This window comes from Nelusetta ayraudi, unplaced genomic scaffold, assembly GCF_046127955.1.
Source record: "Nelusetta ayraudi isolate G7.1 ecotype Tasmania unplaced genomic scaffold, CSIRO-AGI_Nayr_v1 ptg000135l, whole genome shotgun sequence".
NCBI lineage: Eukaryota > Metazoa > Chordata > Actinopteri > Tetraodontiformes > Monacanthidae > Nelusetta > Nelusetta ayraudi.
Genome location: NW_027466185.1, coordinates 10,379,914 through 10,402,903, shown reverse-complemented (window position 1 = coordinate 10,402,903; position 22,990 = coordinate 10,379,914). Strand labels below are relative to the sequence as shown.

At 45.3% G+C, this 22,990-nt stretch overlaps 2 protein-coding genes and 1 long non-coding RNA gene across 3 annotated transcripts; 1 reads left to right on the top strand and 2 right to left on the bottom strand.

Annotated features, from left to right (window-relative positions):
- Nucleotides 1-377: 377 nt before the first annotated feature.
- Nucleotides 378-8,714, bottom strand: LOC142876927 (digestive cysteine proteinase 2). Its single transcript, XM_076011200.1, has 11 exons — nt 8,470-8,714; nt 7,918-7,977; nt 7,245-7,337; nt 5,819-5,991; nt 5,468-5,720; nt 5,182-5,377; nt 4,900-5,093; nt 4,707-4,798; nt 2,881-3,042; nt 2,288-2,477; nt 378-885 (listed from the first exon to the last, which is right to left on the bottom strand). The coding sequence occupies exons 1-11, from the start codon at nt 8,507-8,509 to the stop codon at nt 698-700; spliced, it is 1,641 nt and encodes a 546-aa protein (XP_075867315.1). The 5' UTR covers nt 8,510-8,714; the 3' UTR covers nt 378-697.
- A 1,224-nt stretch (nt 8,715-9,938) lies between these two features.
- sh3bp5a (SH3-domain binding protein 5a (BTK-associated)) lies at nt 9,939-21,961 on the bottom strand. Its single transcript, XM_076011477.1, has 9 exons — nt 21,833-21,961; nt 21,344-21,406; nt 17,191-17,319; nt 13,325-13,489; nt 13,094-13,224; nt 12,755-12,797; nt 12,258-12,474; nt 11,764-12,114; nt 9,939-11,152 (listed from the first exon to the last, which is right to left on the bottom strand). Exons 1-9 carry the CDS (start codon nt 21,914-21,916, stop codon nt 11,055-11,057), a joined length of 1,281 nt encoding a protein of 426 aa, XP_075867592.1. The 5' UTR covers nt 21,917-21,961; the 3' UTR covers nt 9,939-11,054.
- LOC142877104 (uncharacterized) lies at nt 21,360-22,295 on the top strand. Its single transcript, XR_012923783.1, has 2 exons — nt 21,360-21,554; nt 21,873-22,295. It is a non-coding gene; the product is annotated as an uncharacterized LOC142877104 (long non-coding RNA).
- Nucleotides 22,296-22,990: the final 695 nt, after the last annotated feature.

Sequence of the window (22,990 nt, the reverse complement as noted above, 5' to 3'; positions counted from 1 at the left end):
GAGATCTGTAGTTTCCAACATTAATAGCTTGGGATTGTTTATTGAATTTTTTTTTTAATTTTATAATTTTGCATTTAACCTTCAGATCTGTAGCATACATTGTAGATTTTTGTAAGTGTTAAAGGGCTGTTATTGTTTGAATCTATTGAAGGCATGGTTTTAAATCATCCTACAATTTACAATGTTACTCAGGCATTGCAGAGATTCTCATTGGGACACCAGTAATGAGTCATGCAGGGCTAAAATGCTGCTAGTCCCAAAAAGCATGAAAAGGGCAAAAGTTTCCTTTGAAATGTGTTTTATATTAACCAGAGATGTCACACAATGTTGACTGGCAATCTGATTGTATTGCTTTGAATAAAAAAAACAAACAACAAAAAAAAAACATAGTTTAAATACAAGCATTTAAAATGTACTTTATACAGGCCAACAAGTTGTGCAATGTTTATGCGAGATCAACAATAAACTTGCAAGAAATGTGTCAAAAAAAAAAAGCAAAGCTTGTGGTTCGATTTATTTATCAATCTTAATCTCAACACTTGGCTGCAGAATAGTTTTAAGGCCATTGCTTGGAAAAAAAAATACCTCACAAAAGGGAGCAAGCGTCAAAGTAGTGGCATCTGTTCTTTGAAAAAAAAAAAAAAAAAAACCTAACCCTTCTTGCTTGTTGACCCGTTTGTGCTGGATTTGTTGGGCTCTACACCAGTGTGACAAATGTAGCATCCGTGGTGACTCCACAGTTGTTGTCCTTCATAGACATGAGGACGTAGCCGTCGTTGCCCCAGTAGGTGGACCATGAGTTCTTAACCAGCCAGTACGGCTCTCCATTCAGGACGCCGTATCCCACGGCGAGCACAGCGTGGTCCAAGTCATCAGGGGTGTTACCTGCCAATCACAGCCACGAGGTTAAACTCAGTTGTTGTTGTTTTTTTTTTTGTTTTGTTTTTTTCCAATCGACTGTTCTTTCATCTTTGGTTTCATTGTGAAGGAAATTCCCCCTCAGCTGACTTCCTGTATTGGTCACCTTCCACAGCAACTGTCTGATCGTGATTAGCGCTGCTTGCTAACCGATTTAAAAGCTATGCAATTTAAACTTAAACAAAATTTTGAATTGGTTGATATATTTTTGTTGTTTCAAACAAGTTGAAGAAAGAAAAAAAAACAGCTAACTAAGTCATCTGTTTAAATCCTGCAACTAAAACTAATGATCTGGACCTTCTACATGTTTAGAGGGGGGGAAGAAAATTGCCATTTGGTACTAGGCTTTACACCGATCATATCGGCTATATCGGATCAGCCGATATTTGGCATTTTTTGAAATGTTCGTGATCGGGCGTCATGTCATAAATCACCGATCCTATCAATGACGTGAAACTCATTTACTCCAAAGTAGTTTCACAGCATCAACATGTTTATTTGTCTGTATCCGAGAGCTAATGATTCATGATCTGTTTTCCAGTTCTGTCGCTATGTGACGGACAATAAAGTTTCTTTGAATCTTCACGACAGCAACATCCATGGGTGACACAAACAAACATGTCGGAGGTGTGGAAGTTTTTCAAAGTGAGAGAAACGCAACGCTACAGAACCTCGCGGGGGAACGACGGCAAAGGATTTCAACACGACAAATTTAATCAGGCACTTGGAAAAGATACACACGGAGGAGCATGAGTTCAAGAAACGCAGCGCGGAGAAAGAAAAAGAAAAGCAAACTCCGAAACGGATGCCAATAGTGTTGCCACCCGTCCCGTTTTTCCCAGAATTGTTTTTTTCAGCACGTCCCGGGAAAAATACAATCTCTCCCGGGACACAATTTGTCCCGTTTTTTTAGGGAAAATGACAAAACCTCCTTTGATTTACGTCTGTGGTCTACTACCGTAAAATACGCGATTGTCCCATATTTGGCAACTGAAAAACCTGTCCCGTAATGAACTGATACGGGACGCACTTCACTTTGTCCCGTATATTTCGGGGACGCCTCTCCGCCTCCTCCCCGTCGACATTAACAAGTAATTTAAATATTGCTCCTCACGTGATCGGAGATCGGTTTATTTAAACTCACTGATCGGTGATCGGCCCAAAAATCGTGATCGTGTCAAGCCTATTTGTGACATCACAAAGGGCTGATATCAAGAACAATGTATTTTGGTGGATACTTTCTGAAAATGGGGGCATGCAAAAGAAGTAAAGGATGGACTTCTCTTGGGAAAACACTGGCAGGTTAGAGGTAAATTCATATGAGACAACATTGTGAATGGGATTTGTCGGTCAAGAAGAGGCAACTTACCACAGTCAGGTTCATAGTAAACGCCGTTGTTGTAGAAAACAAAGGACCGATGTGAAGCGTCGATGCCGACGGCCACCGGCCCGTGTTTGAACAGCGCCAGCTTGAGGGCGTCCGCATCGCCCGACGTGACGTTAGTGTAGCTCTTGATCCCAGCGAGAAGATCAGACTGGTTCACATGGCAAAAGCCATTCTGTGAAAAACAAGAAAACAAGTGGCACAAGGTCGTTCTTTGAGATGCACACAGCACAGGGATGACACGCAGGAAAAGGACGACAGCCTGGATGGTGAGGTTTTTCAGTTATTACACAGGAGAACAAACCGGTAGTTTACAACATTTTCAAGATGTTGCTGTGTTTGACGTATTGACTCATTGTTTAGCTTTCACAACAGCACAAAGGAATGCCTGGGCTGAGGCCACCTTGCTCAAAATTTGTCTGCATCCTTAAGCTCAGTAAGGACTTCAATACTTTTGTGAGGTCAAGACGTAATGGGTTTTAGTGGTTCTTCATTGGTGAGTTATCATTGTTTGTTACATGATGCATTTCATTCTTTGTGCGCAAATAAGGAAATCAAATCGAGCCAGCGGAACTCACCATTCCCAGGTAGGCCCCGTAGGTCTCGGTGGCAGTGATGCCGCCGTGCTTCATGATCCACTCGTACGCCCTCCACTCCTCGCCTCCATCACAGCCGTTGTTGCCGAAGCCCCAGGTGCAGTCCACCAGCATCTGCTGGGACAGAACCTGCAGGGAACCCGTCTGGAGGACGAGTCGGACAAGGTCACAGCCCGACAACCACCACCGCTGCGTCAGTTCACGAGATGAAAGGCTGCTGCGACACAGCCGGGGGAGCTCAGAGGCACGAGATCTTCAGCCAGAGGACGGTCGTGTCAGACCGGAATGTCAACCCCTGATGCGAGTCGCGCCGGAGACCCAGACAACCTGCCGGCTAAGTCCAGCTGCACCACTTGGAAAAACACACTGGTGACACAGTATGAGATGCCCCAAAATCTCTGCTTAATAAACACCCAGCGACATTACAGTGGTAGAAACTGCAGCGCTGGTGTACGATGTAGCGTAGTGTTGAGGATTTAATAAAACAGCACATCTGCTTTTAGGCATAAACGCAGAACGTGAAAGGCGGTGACATCACCACATAATGGACTTCTTTCCTTCTTGCTTCCATTTAAAAATTAAAGCTTTCATCCATCCTCAGAAGATTGAATATAAAAAGCCCATAAAAATTTTAAAAATCATGTAACTGTGATAAAAATAAAGATCCAGTTAATCCTATTAATTAAAAGTGTGGTATTGTGGACGTTTGTTACTTAAAGAGAAGTCCTCTGCCCTACATGTGGAAGGTGCAACAGGAGGCTGCAAATATGCAAAATGCATTCATAAGGGACCTTTAAGTTTCATTTAAAGGACCAAAATATTTCCACATTGCCGCCCTGCAAGAGTTTTCACTGGAAAACAAGACTGGCTACATTTTCTTCCCCAAGTTGCCCATATCAGTCCCACAGAAACACACAGCTGGGGGGGGGGGGGTACTTTTTAAGCTGAAAAAGTACTGTAAGATATTTCACATCAATTAATCAATTAATTATATATTGGAAACCTTTTATACTTTAATAAGAACCATCCGAAATCCAAAGTGATTCTGCCGCCTCTGCAGTGTGTGAGCGACCTTTTCACCAACCCGTCACCGGGACGGCTGGCGGTTTTCACGGCAAGACACCAAATCAAGGGCAAGTGTGAGGGAGTGAAAGGAATTTGGTCAGTTCAATGGGGCTCCATCAGATCTTGTAACAAACCAGCGCACGTTTGGTTCGGGTTTCTCGGCAACGCCGGCCTTGAGGAATGCCTTTGAGGCCGGACGTGCACGGGACAGAGGCAGGCCTGAGCTGACGCGCACCTTTATTCCTTTACACCCGCTGTCAAGTCTGACTGACGTGAATAAAGCGTGGCACAATCAGAGGCCTTGTGATCCGTCCCCACAGTCTATAAAGGGGGACGGCTCAGTGTCACTCGGAGGCGGTGCTCTTGAACCAAACAGACAAAATTCCCAAATCATCACAAAGAATTGAAGAAATTTCAAGGATGCAATTAAAGCCTCGGCAAATTTGATTTCATTTTTAGATTCCTTTATGTTTACAAATTAATTTCCAATTCTCTCTAAAACTGTTTTTTTAATTGATGCAACTATGTTCATCTTCATTTTGATTCCCCCTTTTTCTTCAGATACACCTCTACTAAAATTTCAAATCATTATTCCTTTCATATTTAGAGAAATATTCATAAGAGATCAACCTAATAAATAATAAACTAACTGAGCATCTGTGACGACAAAGAGCATAAGGAAGAGTTTGGTTGAAACACAAAGGAATCTGCCACCGACTGCAGCGCTGCCTGCTGGTGCTCACCTTCAGGAAGAGAGCGCCCTCTATTGCCCCAGTGGTGGCAAAACTCCAGCAGGAGCCGCAGATGGCCTGGTCTTTCACTGGCGTCACGGCGCCTACAGCAACATTAATAAATAAAAAAATAAAAAAATAAAAAGAAGGTAAACGCACCGAAATCCACGCAAGCAAGAGGTGTATTTTAATTCTAAAAACGCACCGTAAAGCCTCCAGTCAACCGACTCAGGCACTTCAACCCCGTTGTAATTCTCTGCCAGGAAGGGGAGTCCGTTGTTTGGGTAATTCCTAGATTTCCTGCCCCTCATGGCGAGCAGCTCGGGCATGGTGCGGTCCGACAGAGAGTTCATGGCCAGGGAGAAGGACAGACCCGCCCTGTTCTTTGAGTGGATGTAGCTACGGCGGTGAGAAAACCAGTGGAATAAAACCCAAGTCCTTCAAGAGAAGAGACCGTGTTCATCATGGCGGCGCCTCCCGACCTCACCGCAGATTGTGGAGAAAAGCCTGCTGCCTCGTCTCGTGCTCCACGTGGTCCACGTACTGACGCTGGAACTTGTCTTTGAAGTAGCCAAAGACGCGCTGCGAGTGGCCGGACGCCGAGGTGTGGATGAGGTCTTTCATGGGATTGGCCACGAGGTGGTGCTCCACTCCTGGACCGGGGAAACCTCCACAAGGCATCCCTGATGAGGAGAATCACACGCACAAAAACAGAAGAGTGAGCAACTCTCACACCGCCACGCATTTGCAGAGAGCCACGGCCAAGCGCACACCTTCTGGTAGAGCGAAGACTTTGGGGTCCACCTGAGGGCTGAACTCTTTGTATTCCACTATGTATTTGTCATAGTGGGAGCCCAGGAGCGTGTTGTATCCCTTCATCTCATAATGGACAGGGGTGACTGATGCGCCGCGTTTGCTCTCTGCACGGGTCACCCACAGCGTGTACGTGTTCTTCTTGTGACCAACCATGGTCACATTCTGCCAGACTTCACACAGGTAGCCGCTGTAGTACTCAGTCCTGAGATACTAAAGATTGGAGTTACATCATCACTTTCAAAATGAATTGATTGGCTCTGGACATCGAAAACTTCTTGAGAAGCACGCGTTCAGCGACGCACACCGACCTGGAAGTCCTGCGCATCAGGCAGAGACCCCTGCGGTGTGACCACCTCGTCCTTGGTGCCATTGACCTGAAAGCACTTCATCTCATTCAGCGCAACCTCTGTGGTCTCGGGGGTGATTTTGTAGGAGGCGCCCCACGGGTTTTCGTTCTCCAGCTGGTAGGTCGACACCTGGCCTGTACAGGACACGCAAAGAACGAATACGTCAACTCAATTAGTCAATTCAGATTTTTTTTTGAGATGGGTTGCTGCCATTAAAATTCCAAATGACCATTTTTCTTTTCTTGAAATCAAAAAAATTCAAATCACCTATATTTGCCATGTCTGTTACAAATATTCTACACAGTTTGCCAACTTTCTCAGAACTGGGGTTGTGATTAGTTGGTTTGTGTTTCGGGCTATTTCACATCAACAAAATTGGGGAAAATTAACCCGACAGACAAAAAAAAAAAAAAGAATGTAAATGATTTGCTGCTGCTTCCAACAACCAAGACAGAAGCAATCTGCATTTGTTTCAGGTTGTTTTGTTCCTTTGGAACATCTAATATTACAGTTGTCGTAGTTCATTCATTCATTCATTCATTCATTCATTCATTTTCCATACCCGCTTAGTCCCGAGCTCAGGGTCACGGGGGTCTGCTGGAGCCTATCCCAGCTGTCTTAGGGCGAAGGCAGGGGACACCCTGGACAAGTCGCCAGTTCATCGCAGGGCCACATAGAGACAAACAACCATTCACACTCACATGCACACCCATGGACAATTTAGAATGCTCAATTGACCTCACATGTTTTTGGAGTGTGGGAGGAAGCCGGAGAACCCAGAGAGAACCCACGCAGACACAGGGAGAACATGCAAACTCCCCACAGAAAGGTCCCAGGTCCGGACCCCGGAATCGAACCCACGACCTTCTTGCTGTGAGGCGGCAGCGCTAACCACTGCGCCACCGTGTCGCCCGTTGTCGTAGTTTTCCAGAGTCAAACACCAAAAGGTGCAGCTACAAGGGATTAGTGGTTTACGAACAAATTATTGTTATATTTAACTATAAACTTTTAAAGACAGTGACACATCCACAGATTGCAAGCTCAGCTTGCAATCTGCAAATTCAGCACAAACGGCCCCAAAGTCACATGAGCACCAGGACACAGAATAAGGCCTCTTGATGTGCTTTTCCTCTGTTAAGTACAGTCTGACACAGCAGGTGTCCAGTTTCACATCACTTATCTAAACAAGGCAGCGCAGAGCAGCGCTGGGTGGGATGGATAGATAGACTGCTTTACTGTCATTGCAACACGCAAACATGTACAACGAAATTGTGCAATCCCCGTCCAAACATATACAGCACAAATGCAATATGACGTGGTGAAGACAGGACTGCAGGATTGAGCATTGTTATGAGACAAACAGACAAAGGCCTGCTACAATGCTTACCATGGTAATAGTCGATGCGGCTAGACTGTGATGCGAGGTCGAGCCAAGCCTCGAATGGCTCCATGATTTCAGCATAGGGCAGTGAGATCACGCCTGCCAATGAAATGTGAGACAGCAATGAGATAAGGAAAAACATTCTATGCAATAAAGTCGCGTGAAACCAATATACTACCTAAGCATCAAATGTGCATAAAAGCCCGGATGACTGGCAACGTCTTGCTGATAGACTCACACAAAACCTAGCTTAAAGTGACACCTTAAAGTGCCTTTTTATTTTTTTATTGATTTTTTTTTGGGGGGGAGAGGGGGGAAGGGGCTTAAATATATTTACTTTATGAATGCAAGGCATTGTTGCTGTGTGATGAAAAACTAAATCTGAAGTTGCCCATCACCTGCACAAGTATGGCAACAAAAAAAAAATGTTTTTATTCCAAATACTGAGCGAAAAGCAATGTTTAGTTATGAAATAGAAACTGTCACAAGGCACAGCCCTGACGAACCCCACATGTTTGCACCATGTTTGTTCCTTTCTTTCTACGGTCGTAGTGCAAGCTTTTGGTTGGAACGCCACCTCTTCATGGTGTGTGCCTATCTCTACATCCTATATATGACAACACAAACGCAGACGAGTTCCTCCTGTTAATACAGCATGTGTGATAAAAGTATTACTTACCTTTCACATGATATGCGTCTCCAAAACATGGTGGTGGGGGCAGAGATTTTCCCTCGGTGCCTGGAAACAAACAAGATTTAATGAGTGTGATAGGACTTGGACCAAGTACATGACAGGGTCACCTCTACAAAACAGCTGTGCATTTGGTTTGGGAAGCGTCGGGCAGAACTGAGAGGTTACAGTAATGTTAGTTGGTATGTTGCAGTGACTGACCGCCAGGTTAATTCCTTGTGTTCGTTTGCCGTATCGCGCGGTGCAATGCATAGCGAACCAGTAAATACTCTGAAGTGTTTAATGACGCAGTAGCTACATCAATTAGGAAGTAGCTTGAGGATGAGGAAATACCAGGATGTTAGACATTTTGAAACACACAAACAAACAAAACTGGTTAGATTCCGTGACAGGTATTCAGCATGTGGCGGAGGACGAGAAATGCCGTAACGAGGACAAACAACAAAACACATATTATTCACTGCGGCAGTAACGTAAAGCTGCAAAGATGACCTGCAAGCTAACAGTAAACACGCTGTCGCAAAAATAAATGCACCTTACCTACGACACACAGAAAAACAGCGGCAATGTAGAGACGCATCGCTGCTACCGTTAAAGTGGAGGGGAAATGTGGAAACTACTAGAACAGACTAATCTCTAACAAAAACACATGACTCCACAGCACGGCAGTAGCAAAACAATAATCAAATCACTTCACAGAGTCACGCGGGATCTCTTCTTGTTTCTGGTGAATCACGCTCTCGCGCACAGCACACCAGAGTTCGCTCCAAACGTTGTTTTTCAGCACTCCGCAAATGTCATGTGACTCGTGTCACGTGACCGAGGTTCAACATGGAGACGCCCACTGCCGGCTGAGAAATGATTGTGCTGGGTTTATTGTTTTAACACCAACCATAAGAAAATCTCGTGCACGTTTTACAGGCCATGGACTTGACGTTATTTCAAGGGTTATTCGCGCATCATCAAGTCAAGTCAAGACCTGCTGGCGTTGCTGGTATTGCATTATAAATATCATCAGTGTGGTTGCTGTTATAATAACTGCTCAGGCTCACAGAAGTATGACACTAGGCACCGACAATTAAACCAAGTAGAACATCTTTATTGAATTTCTGTGTGTTGAATATGACTGAGTGAGTAAGTGACTATGACTTGTGTGTGACAAAAGACCCAAACGAGTGGCTGTCACGCTCAATGCGTGACACTTCAGAGCCCTGTCACTAATCTACATATAAATGCACCTCATGGTGTTGCTAAGTATTTAAAGCAGACGTGTCAATGAATGTCAGTAGTTCATTAATTTACATTAATATATATGCTGTGCGAAATGTAATAACAAATGTGTTTCCGTGCAAAATTAGAGTCCTGCTTTATTGCCCTACTTACTGTGACCCTCTTTCACACAGGATGTTTTCTTTTTTTCAAGAATAAATATACTTGTTTTCAACTTTAATGTGACAAGAGGACAGCATTCAGTTATTCATATGCAAATAAAGGAAATTCCTCAAAAATAATTAGAATTTTTACACAACGACAAAGCGGGCACAAGCAGGGCTCTGGTTTCAAAACCCGGACTCGGCACTAGATGTCAGTGTACTGCAGAAGATGGTCAAAACTGAGCCCGAGCGAGATCAGTCCCTTATATTGAAATCACAGGAACCTCATTGAAAAGCTGATTGGCCTCATGGGGGAATTTATAAGAGAAATTACATTTACATGAATTCTTAATTCCCCACATAAAAGCCCCCCCGCCCCCCCCAATCGATCAATAAATGTTACGCCATACCGCGCGTCAGACCGCGTCAAAAACGCGTTCAGTGTGTAGGCACCTTAATAGCTAAATGTCACAAATACAAAAGAGCATAGTTATGGTTTTTCACACTGGAATAAATTTCTCCACTAACAGCATGGAACCATTCTTTGGCAGTTACAGCAGCTTAAACGTCTCATTTCACTGACCTTTAACTTAGTTTATGGCCTCCAAAGCTCAACATCAAGACTCACATTAAAAATTTTGTTACAGGCAGTCGTTTATTGCTTATTTTTATGTTAAACAATAACAACAGTAACCACAGACACATTATTCATGTTCAAGAACACATAAGTATAAATATAGAATATCTGCAGAGCTGCATACAATGAGCTTTTTCTCTAAACAGGTCCGAACACACACACACACAAAAAAAAGATAATTCACCCACATCTCAGGTGGTAGGCTGTGCTCATCATTACATTCACGCACTGATTCACAATGTAAATGGAAAGCCGTTTCTGTATCAGAAGTTTCAGGCCCTTCTGAAGAGTTTAGTGCTCAGGACCTCCTTCTTTCGGCCCCTAGAAGATAATATATCCTACATTTCCAACAGAGATTTAGGAGAAAGAACACAACTGTCAAACGATAAGTACACACAATCATCTCACAGCTTCTCAAGTCCCATTTTCATACAAAAGAACATTTCCATCCAACAGGCAGGTTATTATTAGTATGAAAAACAGTCTCTTGTCTTTAACACCAATGCACTTAACTATACACAACACTATGAACCTGTGGGAGAGTTGCACCACAGAGGACTGATGTGGCGAAGGAAAGCACATTGGCCTCACCGTACAAAATGCTATTATGGCACATGTCTTTTAGCAGAAACAGAGCAAATTAAATCAGTTTGACTGCTACACACACACACACACACACACACACACACACACACACACACACACACACCCACACACACACACACCATCCTCTTGATTATAGTGAGCAGGAGATGAATGGAACATGGTGTCTTCATAATAACCCCCCTAACTAATACTAATAGAGGGCCATTCCTCCTGCCGCCAAACATACATGTTTACAATGCATCCATAGAGGTTTACACCCCATTTTACACGTGTTGATGTCTATTGTACATGCACCACCTTTATTATGATGCCGTCTGGAACTATGAACATAATGAAGTGCATCCACCCTGCTCTGTGTCCTCAGGCCAGGTTGGTTCAGAGGCTTGAAGCTGACTGAGCCTTTCAGCAGACATTAAGCAGACCATGTGGAGTAGGAGGAGAAGAACCGCGGAACTGCAAAGCTGGAAGGAGAGAGGTCAGGGTCCGGGATGCAGTTCAGGGGATGTTGTTCATCCCCCCGAATCCCCTTCGGCCTTATGAGCTACATTCAAGCTTAGTTTGTTCAAACGGGTCTCCAGGGTGGCCTCCGCTCCCTCTGCTCGGTCACCTGTGACACACAAACAGTGCCAATGTTAAACACATTACACATTGTGGTGAAATGTTTACTTGCCTGAATACATCAATACATATAAAAATATATTAAAATACATATATAAATAAAGACAATTAATTAGGGAAATTAAGGGACGTCAACAAGGCTGATCATGCTCTATAGATCATGCTATTTTATTTATATCGCTATCTATATGATGTGTATTTATGACGTGTAATTGTGTGACTGTATTTTGTTTATGTTTTACTTTGTGGTGTCCTATGAGCTTCAACCCAATTTGAAATAAAGTGTACTGAACTGAACTGATTTCCAGAACCATGTGTTCTAGCACTACTTTAGATTTTCACATAGATGAAGTAAGAAAAATGAATACAATATTGTCTTTTCTACTTTTCAGGGAGTTCAATGACAGGGTAGAGACACAATAACCAAAATACAATAACATTAGTTTTCGTTCTGCCTTCAGACATGAAAACTGGTATTGGTGTGGTTCATGCTTTTGGAAGGAAAACTGTTTCTTTCACGCTCCACGACAGAAAATATAGAGAATGAGAATCAAACAACCATTCAAAGTGCAGTTACACAGCGATGCCATGAGCACACACCTCTCTCCTGGTCGCAGTCTGGAGAGGAAGCTCCGCTGCATTGGCTGCGGGGACCCAGGAGGGGCGACACATGGCCCGAACCGCAGACCAAGTCTGCGTCCTGAGAGCTACAGGGGCTCGCTAAGTCCAGCCCATCCAGGCAGGAGGAGGAGCAGGTGGGAGAGGAGGAGCGGTAGGAGCGGGAGCTGCAGGGCGAGGAGGGAGGGAACGGGCACGCCGTGCCCAGGGGGGCGGAGCCAGTGGGGGAGGAAGTGGTGGGTGAGGGCTCGGGTGAGATAGAGGCGCAATTGGCAGCCTCGTCCTCTGAGCTGCTACCGGGGCTGCTCTCGTCATCGATGGACACGGACACCACTGGAACACACACACACACACACACACACACACACAAACACAGAAATGTCCATTTAGCATGCAAACAAACAGGTGCTTCTAACAAAAATAACAACAAAAAAAAAACTATTACATAATCTGTGACAAATTTCCGTTGCACTCACTAGACAGCCCGTCAGACTCCACCTTGAAGCTGGTAATGTCCTCGTCACCGCCGTCGCCCTCTGCGCCAACGCCCTGCTCCCGGGTGCCCATGGCGAGGGAGCGGCGGTGGGCGTGGATCTCCTCCGAGATGCTCTCTAGGTTTCGCAGGGCCGCGCGGTACTCGGCCTTGGCCACCCCGAGTTTGGCCTGCCGCTCGTCCACGAGTCGCCTCAGTTGCTGCGAGAAATGAAGCGAAACGACGGCCATGCGCGTGAGCAACGTGCAAATTCTACAAATACTGCGAGAGCAAACCGTCTCTGAACACCGCTGTTGCTAAACATGAGCGGCTCCACAAATGGTCTGTGGTTTGGCCGCCTGGCCTTCCGTCAGTGTTCGGGCGAGGAGGAGCAACGCGCTTGTGACATTTTCTGATGTAACATTGACGGCTAAAATAAACCGGGTGGGAAACTACTGTGACCGTTTCACTCGTTCAAAACCTCGGCGACATTTTACGTACCTCAAGCTGCAGATAATACTTGGCTTTCAGCTCAAAATACGGCCTGCAGGGGGAGAGAGAGAGCGAGAGCAGAGTGTGAGAGTGGGGAGACATGGTGTCGGCTGTCACTGCTAGAAAACTGCTGGAGGAATAACACTCCTCCGCGAGCACTCGCATTCCTGGGCTCTTACCACTGGAGCCCACCCCTGCAACTGCGCAAGCAACACACCGAACATCTGGACTAAATTAGATGACACAAGCGTAGACACTGTATTCCCACTCTTGCGAAAATACACACACACACACACACTCTAGGCTGTTAAAGTGTGCGGAGGGGAAAAGTAAAACAAGGGTCTGAACCTGGATTTGTTGATGGAGCGTTTGAGCTTCTTCTCTAACTGCCTCATGTGGCCGATGCAGGAGTTGTAGTAGGCCGCCGTCTTCCTGTGCTCGGCTTCGCTGCGCGTTCGCGCTTGCTCGGCCTCCATCACCTAAAAAACAAGGGTTTTGTATTCACCAGTTTCGACTTTTCCCAGGGACAAATTCTTAGCGAGGATCGTGCAGTTTCACGCTTCAGATTTTTCTTCTCACCCTCTGCGTTGCATGGTTGAGCATTTCCTGCCAGGCAGAGTCGAACTGGCGGCTGTCCTCCTCCAGGAGCCTCTCCTCGGCCAGGGCGATAGTCTCCTTGGCCGCACGGAGGATCTCCACCGCCCGCTGAAACTCCTGAGTGGCCTTCTGGGCTTCAATCTGAGCCTACAGATCCAAAAAGAACAGAAGAAATTGTATCGTTTTATTGCGGAGAAAACTACATGAATGCAGCTTAAAAAAACTAGCAGGTCACAAATGGGTGCTTTAGACTATCACAGATTTTCAATTGTGGCATTGGGGCAGCTAATGTTTATTCATCCCAGTGAGCCTTTTTTTTAGCTCAGCAAAGTGAAGTACAAGGGAAGCATTTGCAAAGCTTGTTCATCACTTCTTGTATTTTGGAGCAATGTCATATTTCCCAGAGGGAGCCACAGCTGATGACTCGCGACAGCCATGGAGTGACGAAGACACTCGCACGCAGGCTCTCAAACAACACAGAGAGACAACCGTGGCGTGATGTAACAGACAAAAAGCTTTGTCTCTAAAAGAATCTGACACGTCGTCAGTGGGCTCTCTCTGCCCACTGCCAGACTGAAAAGGACGCTTATTTCCAGCAAGCTGCACATTTTTAGACCCACCGGCGGGCGTGACTGAAAGGTCAGTAAATTGGCTGAACAGTTAATTAAGCAGTTAGAAAATCGTACTTTTTTTTTTTGAAGAGAAAGAATCTATTTGGTTCTATTTTGGGTCATACGTAAATGCAACAGACAGAGTTTCTCTCAGCAGAGATTAAAGCTGGTCATGGGAATATCTGATTAGGAGTTCAAATACATGGAGGTTTTCCAAAGACCGCAAAGATCCTTCCTGCGAAGCATCATCATTATATAAACCGTCATTATGAATCGGTTGCAGTTAGTGAGACAGCACAGCTGTCATACAGGTCAATTGTAACTCGACCAGCCACAGGTAGTTTGCCAACAAATGCCTTGCAACTAAATAGAAAGTAATGCAGATAACTCTTATGATTGGCAACAGCGGTGACCTGGTATGTAGCGTCAAGAACAGCCGCCTTCCATTTCCAGCTGTGAGGCCATCAGCTGTTTGTATAACAGCATAGCCAAGGGCTGCTTATCAAAGTACGATTAAAAAATATATAGAACCATATGCTATCATATAAATAGATAATGGCAAAAACCAAAAAAATATATATAATGTAACTGATGTTTTGTTGGTAAAATGTGTCTTTGGTTGCCATATTCTTCCAAAAAGTGTAAAAAAAAAAATTAAAAAAAGGAAGAAAAAGAGCATAACAGCATTATTCATAAGTGGAGGGCAAGTCTCAGAATAATGCTCTGTGACTTTTCTTGGCAGCCTGCCTTACTTGCACCAGACTGATTTAAAATGCTGCATGAGATACTGTTATCATGTTATCAGTTGGCCTGTGTAAACTGGACTGTATAACACAACGGCCCTTGTTTATTTTAAATAGGGTCATTGTATGTAGCTACATGGCTGCTCCAACTCTGACATACAGTCATTCATTCATATCAATTCTATAAACAATTTCACAGTTTCAACATGAATTGTTTGGAATATAATTGTTTTGTTTTTTGTTTTTTTGTTTTTTTTCTCAAATAAAACCATTCAAAAAAAACAACTCCACTCAGTCAAAACAAAGTACCATTTTTAGCAGGAAGCTAAGAGTGCGTGTTTTTTGCAGGAACCTGTAAACATAGGGCTAAATATAATGTTTTCTGGAATAAATAGACATTTTAGGAAAATTAATGAGTTAATTAATTAATTAATGAGTAAAAGAAAAAAAAAAAAGATTAGAAAATATAACCTGAAAACCTTTTATGATACTACTATAAATGTTTAATGAGCCAAAATAGAAATCTTCTAAATGTACATCTTGTAACAAAAAAAGAAGACAAAAACAAGAGCAAAGTTAGACTTTGGAGTTGGGTGGTAACAATATACAGAAATGCTCTTCAGGCAGGCAGTGTGGATCTTCGATACTTTAGCTGCATTAACAAACACGACACATCAGTGTGGTTTTCTTGGCTGTTTTTTCTCACGACCTCCACTGGCATTCTGTGACGTTAACCTCACTGATATGCCACCATCCCCCACCCCAGCCCTTCAAGGCTCTTACAGTGTGACACGAGGCGGCGATGGCTTGCACCGCCTGCACGTGCTTGTTAGATACGCTGCCAGATGTCAGGAGCCGTTGAGACGGGGAAGAGACAGATGTGGGGAAGGGCAGGAAATAATCTGCATTTATCTTTGTGCAAAAATCTGTAAATCTGACCAGCACAAGGGTCTTCCCCGCCCCCCAATCCCTCTACTTTTATCTTTCGCTGTGACCCAGTTCCCAAGCCTGGAGGAGAGACGAGGACACGGAGACGAACAGAAGGATGCTGATGGATATTTCATGAAGACAAAACATAAACAGTGACAAAAGAAGGACTCTTTTGATCCAATCAATCACTTCCCATCCAGAGACATACTTGAGATTGAAATGACAAAACCATCTTTAGTGGGGAGCTACATTTTTAGGAAGTCAAGTAGGGAATTTTGGGGCTTGGGCGCGGTGGAATGATCACTTTTCTACATTCATTTTTAGTTGAATGTGTCAGACGCTGGCAAGGGGCAGGTTTGAGGTGACGGGTGGGGAGGCGACGGGGAGGGGTGACAGACAGACAGCCTGGGCAGGAGGGCGCTGGCGCAGAAGGAAATACAGGGAAAACACAGGACAGTGCGGCCAAATTCCGACACACCAGCAAATCCCAGTCTAATGGAATGCACGGGAGAGCGATTGTGGGAGAGTCTGCACGGCTGTGTGTGTGTGTGTGTGTGTGTGTGTGAGGGGTCAATGGGGGTAAGCAACCGACTCCCTCAAAAATGGGTCGGGTATTAAAAATTCAATGTACCATCTATAAATCATTGCCGAGAAAGAAGGCAGCAGCACAACATGAGGCCTTTTGTCAGCCTGGCCTGCTGGTCTTCAACTGCAACACACAAACACACGTCTACACAAAGCTAGTGGTGTTTTTTCCCCTCTCTCTCTCTCTCTGGCAGGAGCTCAGACATCCCATCAAAATTCAAAAACCTCCTCAATAATCCTGCACCCTCTTATGTGCTCTCTCCCTCTCTCTCTCTCTCTCTCTCTCTCTCTCTCTCTCTCTCTCTCTCTCTCTCTCTCCCTCTCTCTTTCTCTCTCTCTCTGTCAGGCTTGCAGGTGCTTTTTTTTCCCTTTGTGATAGGCAGGCACACCTTCACATACATACACTCACTCCAAATGGATGAATAAACAAGTAAATGAAGAAATAAATGAATGAATATAGTGTTGCAATGCACACGGCTTGGTTCTGACACAGCCAGGCCTCATGATTAATGACTCAGAAGGATCAGCTCCTGGATGGGCAAGTTAAGCCGGTAAAGGACGCGGCTGCTGGGGAGGAAACGGCAAGAGCGGCAGTTGAAACTGGCTGCGTATCAGCGAGAAGAAAAAAGACGCAAAGCATTTTATTTTCGAGAGATGCAGCCAGCAAATCAAGTCGGATTATGGGGGGAAAAAAGCTGGGCGAGCGTGGCACTTTTATTGCCTCGCTGACAGTTTCCCCTTCCGCCCCAAACCCGAGCCGCTCTCTCTTTCTTTTGTGTGACACTATCTCAGCGTGCAGACGCGTTTAAAAATAGGCGTCACGTGACAGCGCTCCCTTTAAGTAGATACGAGCCGAGCTCTTTAAACTTCTCGCTGCTAATCCGCCGCTAAGCCTGCCCTCACACTCGCTGTCTGACGACCTCAGGGGCCGCTGCCAGCTCCCTCCAGAGAACGTGTGTGTGTGTGTGTGTGAGTGTACCTGTCGTGCCGCCTTGCGTGCCTCCCAGTAGGGTTTGGAGTCGTCCACGGCTCGCCCGATCCTCTTCACCTGCTCGTCCAGCTTCAGCGTGGCCTCCACCAGCACGGCTCGGAACCTCTGGCGGCAGTCCTGCAACGCAAACACTGACCCGTCAGATCAGACCGCTCGCCGTTCTTGACCTGCCCCATCGGTGCGGGATGTTCCGGTTGGGACGCGCAAGGAAGAGGAGGAGAATTGTTTTTTCTCTATATCGAAATTGAGCCCAGACATTTCTGCGATCCCCGAAGGATTAGCCTTCGTCACTTTGGTAATCGCTCTGCCGTCGTCATCGCGGAGGCCACGGAATATGCAGTTTCTGCAGCCCTGACGTGACCTCAGCTGCAGACTGTCTGTGCGGACTGAGGTCACCTCCCGAGTGTTGGAATAACACTAAACACACTAAATGACAGTGTGAAGCGGGTAAACACATTAGCACCGCCAGCTGCCCTCATCTCAGCCGTGTCGGCGTAAACATGTTGAATACCTCGCACAGCATCACACTGCAAGGACTGGACTGCTCTAGCCGGACTTTAGTCCCATAACCTGAAAAAGCCCATATCATGCAAAAACAAATCCCCTGTGTCATTGTTTTCCCACAAAAATCAGTGTCTCTCAGGTTGATGGACTTCCCAGACACAGGAAAGGTCCATCTATCATCATCTATCTTTTACTTACTTCAAGTCAAGTACTTCAAGTCAAGGACTTATTAATGTCCCAACAGGGCAATTTGAGTTACAGCAGGCAGTGGTTTGAAGCGTAAAGCATACAAACTATAGAGACTAAACAACAACGCAATACATGGACAACATAGCCTGAGCACACCTATTTCATGCGATAGATAATAACCCTCACTTATCAGGCAAGTGGACTGATCTTCCCGGCTCTGGAGTGCGGTCCTTTGTGATGTCACAAAGGGCAGTAATACCTCTCCCAGTTTAGTGATAACACCCACACCCAGATTCTGGTTCTGCCCTTGGTGACCACCGCGCAGCCCAGTTCAGTTGCCCAAACCTCAGCAGTCAACGATTAAAGGGCACCTATGATGCTTTTCCACTTTTCTGAGCTTTAAAAACTGTTACAATGTTGAACCCTATCGTCTGTTCACGGAGATTTTTTCAACACTGGGCACGGAATGACGTCATTGTGTGATCTCCTTTCATGGCCAGGCTCCGGCACCCTCTCGGACTGGTTCCGCCCTCCCCCGCTCTGCCCCAGAAGTGATTCCGCAATGCGCTGCTCCAAGAAAATGTTTTTTTCGGTGTCAGGGAAATTAAAAAATATAAAATAAAAAATACAGAGCGACTACCGAAGCGCCAAGGACCACAACCGTCGGAGTGGAACGAACAGAGAAAATGTTGGAGGTTTGTTCAGCCTAATGCGGATGCGATGGAACACCGGTCTGCAGCCAGACCCCTCTCGTCCGGTCGGCAGCGGGAGTGAGACGAGCTCGACTCGGCCCCCTGGTGGACGACGAGAGAATAGTCAGCCACGGCAATATTTGAAAACATGTATTTGTGAGTGTATTGAGACCACAAGCAACATTAGTTTTAAGACTACTTGCAATGTACAACCGCTGAGTCATATTGATGAACTGTTAGCCACCACCGCTAACTCCGTGCTCTGCTTGTTATGTGTGTTGTGTTCGCTGGCAGCGAAACTGAAGAGGCAGCGATTTTGACTGGCAAGTTTCACTCCTTATAGCGATGTTCACGCTGCCAGCATGGTAACATCGCTTGTATAGACCTCTTCCTGCTTTGTGCTTGGTGTGGACTTAAGTTGTGCAGATATTCTTGTCTAATAATAAACGACTCTATGACTGAAGTGATCGTTTCAGCGTACATATTTTCTCTGCTCGGACAGTGTTTTGATACAAGTCAACAGTATGAAACCAAATCATTCTAAGCCCTATTAAGATGTCTCGCAAAAATACAAAACAAAAACACGGTCAGTACACAAAGTAAAATATATTTCCGGGGACACGGAAGGCGGGGGCGTGTACCGGCAAGGCTGGGGTGGAGTGAAGTGAAACAGAGCGTTTTCGTGGGATGCAGGAAATACGAGGAAACGAGCCGTGAGATACGCAAATCTAAAAAGCTTTCAACGCGGAAAATCGTGTGTTGCTGCTCTGGAGGGGCCAGATATCAAATTAGAAAAGCCCCGAAAATTAGTATAATAGGTGACCTTTAACGTCAAGAAAGACAAGGTTTTTTTTTGCAGCACTGCCTAAACAGCGGGCTAAATGTGCTGTTTTATGAAGATCCTTTTAAAATTGATGGGGCATAAAAAAGAAATCAGATCGACAAATGTGTTTAAAATGGGAGATTCAGAGTGAAAAATCTGTTTTGAGGGTAATCCAACATGTTTTCAGGGGGATTTGACTTCTTGCGGCGCCAGCCCGGATGAGCGCTCGCTAAGCTGCTCTTCTAATTTAAGTCACTCCTAAACCATCACATGCACATGCATTGACATACACAGCCTGCAGTATCCCGCCCGTGTGTGTGTGTGAGAGAGAGTGAGTGTTTCTGTGTGTGTGTGTGTGTGTGTGTGTGTGTGTGTGTGTGTGTGTGTGTGTGTGTGTGTGTGTGTATTCTCTGGCATTCAGCCCAAGGTGAGACTGTGACAGAGAAGCTGTTATTCATAGATGAAGTCTGTCGTCAGCTTATCTAGGCTGCATGTCAGGGTTACTTGCTTGCCTTGCATGCTTGTGCTTGTGTGTGTGTGTGTGTGTGTGTGTGTGTTCTGCATGGAAACAAGGGTTTAAAAGGCGGCAGCACCTGCATCCTGTCCATGAAACCAGCAAAGCAATGGGTCGCAGGACGGGGTGGGGCAAAAAAAAAGAAAAAGGGAGAGGGCGCTACAGGAAGCACAACTGCTGTGACCTCATCACGCTTCCTGCCTTCCTGCTCCTTTGCACGATGAGAGCCAGTGACGCAGCACACGTGCACTTGAGGAAGTTTGTCCCTCCAACCTGACGTCCGCACAACACTGGCACTGCATACAGTGCAACACACGCATGCACGCATGCACACGCCATCCACTGCTGAGGGCAGGGGGGGGTCACATCTGAGCAGAGAGAGAACCTCAGCGTCCTTCCTCCCTTGAATCTGTTGCTCCTTAATCAGCTGCAGACTTTCCAGGAAAGCAACTGGGCAGCAGCCCCCTTTTCGACATTCTTCGGCGTCCCACTTCCATTGGAGACCCACATGAACGGCCCTCTTTGTTTCTGTTGCTTCTTCGTTCCTGTGCTTAATTGACGACCTCACAGACCCAACTTTGTTTCATCACTTTAAAAACATGCTGCCGAGGCACTTGACATGAATCCCCGTGAAAGCAACCAGGGTGGGGACACAAGTGACAAAATGCCAACCCTGTTGATCCTCATGTTAAGCCTCTGTTCTACTAAAGGAAGAAAGGAAAGTCAGATAAAACCATTATGTTGGACACCTTGGCCACAATAGGCTTCAAATTTATGGCCTTGTGTACTTAAGAGGTGAAATTTCCAAATTCTGAATGAATTATCCCTTTAAGATATAAGTATAAGGCACTGATGGGAGACACGTAAGAGAAAGGCAGGACGGGAAAAGCTCCAATCAAAGTTTCTTCCTGCTTTTATGTTTTGCTCCAACGTGATCTCCAGAAAGTCTGGGTAGGTTTGGTTGGAACGATGGGGGCATTTTGGAATTTGAATTCCCCCCAGATAGTCACATTCAAATCTCATGTTTCATATTCGGAACACAGTAACGTCCCATGAAGCAAAACATAGAAACACGGCGAGCAGTGTTGCTCAGGAGCGGGAGGTGGGGGGTTGGGGGGGTTGCTTCACTTTTTCCACATTTTACCCGAGAAGCAGTTCCTCCATTTAAAAAAAAAAACAGCAACCCGTATTTGCAAAATGTTCCATGCAACAGAAAGTAAAAAAAAAAAAAAAAAATAGACACATGATTGCATCAACGGCGACATTTCTCACTCCTTTGGAGCAAAAGGTTAGATACTACATGGGAATGTGAGACTTTTTTTTTTTTTTTTTGCTTTCTGCCTCCCAGTTGGGGAGAGGCACTAATGGCGGATGTAAAAAAGGGGGGGGGGCTGGTGGAGGGATGTTGTTTTGTCTTACCTCCAGTTCGCTCTCCCAGCGGTTGATGTCATCCGTGGACTGGTTTAACTTCTCCAGCTCTCCCTGTTTACAGACAACACGGCAGCGAGGGGAGCAGACAGCCAGGAGGAGGAGAAGAAGAAGAAGAAGAAGAAGAAGAAGAAGAAGAAGAAGAAGGAGCAAGACGTTGATGGTTAACAGAGGTTCGACATCTGGAAGCTAAACTGTGACTGTGAGTGCGTGTGTGTGTGTGTGTGTGTGTGTGTGTGTGTGTGTGTGTGTGTGCGTGTGTGCGTGCGTGTGCCTCCTCAACCTGAAGAAACATTGCATTGAATGACGAAACATTTGCAGCAACACAGTGACAGACGCGATTTGTGAAAGAACTTCAGGTCATATTAAAGTTGCATTTTGTGCGAGTCCAGCAACAAACCCCAACTACTGGTTACAACCCATCAATGTCACTCACTAACTAACATTTTTTGACCTACTTAAATAAAAAGCCTCTCTCACCTGGATTCTTGGATCCACCTCTTCCTCCTCTTCTGCACAGTGTGATTCCTCCTCACCACCATTCCCGGCTTGCAGAGGATCCATATTCCAGGAGTTGTATTATTTTGGGGTGAGGAGGACGCGGGGGGGAGAAAAAAATGAAGAAAAATCTTCTCGATGCAAACGAAGCGCTGCAAACCGGACAGCCGGAGTGTCCAGCTCACAAACCTTTGGCCGGCACGCAGTGCGCGTCTTAAAGGCTCTGTGTTTTAACGCGGCAGGAGAGCGCTGCCTGTCTGCAGAGCAGCGCCGCTTTTTGACCGCAGGAGAGGAGGGGTCACCGGAAAGGAGCTCACCTTCAGGGATCGACCGCAGACTGACTGGCTGGCTGTGGGGAGAAAAGAAAGATAGTTCAACCAGGCTGAACCACGAAACGAATTCCGGTTTTTGCTTTCAAAATAAAATGATTTTAAGACCGTCTCAAAATGTGGCGTGACCAATGAATCTTGTTGTTGCAGGGGCCGCCCACTATGTACATGTTAAAAGTTTGTTTTTGTTTTTGTTTTTGTTTTTTGTTTTTTTTACAAGAAAACATAATAAAATCTGTCTATCTATCTATCTATCTATCTATCTATCTATCTATCTATCTATCTATCTATCTATGCATCTGTCTATGCATCCATCCACCCAAATGCCCTGACTGATATGTCATTGTTTTGCTAGCTTACAGGTTTCTTAAGAAAAACATAAATTACAATGCATCCATTTAAGCTCATACATTGTGTAGCTTTCCATTATTTCACATTCAAAGCAGGCAACACGAAAGGGTGTATCCTGCCTTTCTCATAACCCAATATTAGCAAATACTGGAATGAAGATGTTGCACAAACCTCGAACACTTCCAAATGTCTTGTCTTGCTTTCTTTCTTTCTTGCTTTACTGTTTTGCATTTGGCTGACATGACTCTCCTTCAGCGAAAAATTAGCTCTTATTGTGTTGACTATTTTCCGGTAAGACAGGCTCCAATATTTGTAAGTTTCACACAGCTACGACATGGAATTTGTGAGCTGGTTTCACTCGCCCTCTGGTGGCATTCGGAGGACTCTTGGGAGCAGAGAGAAAATGGTCCAACTTTTTTTTTTTTCATTTTATTTTCTCTTTTTTTCTTTTTATTTACTG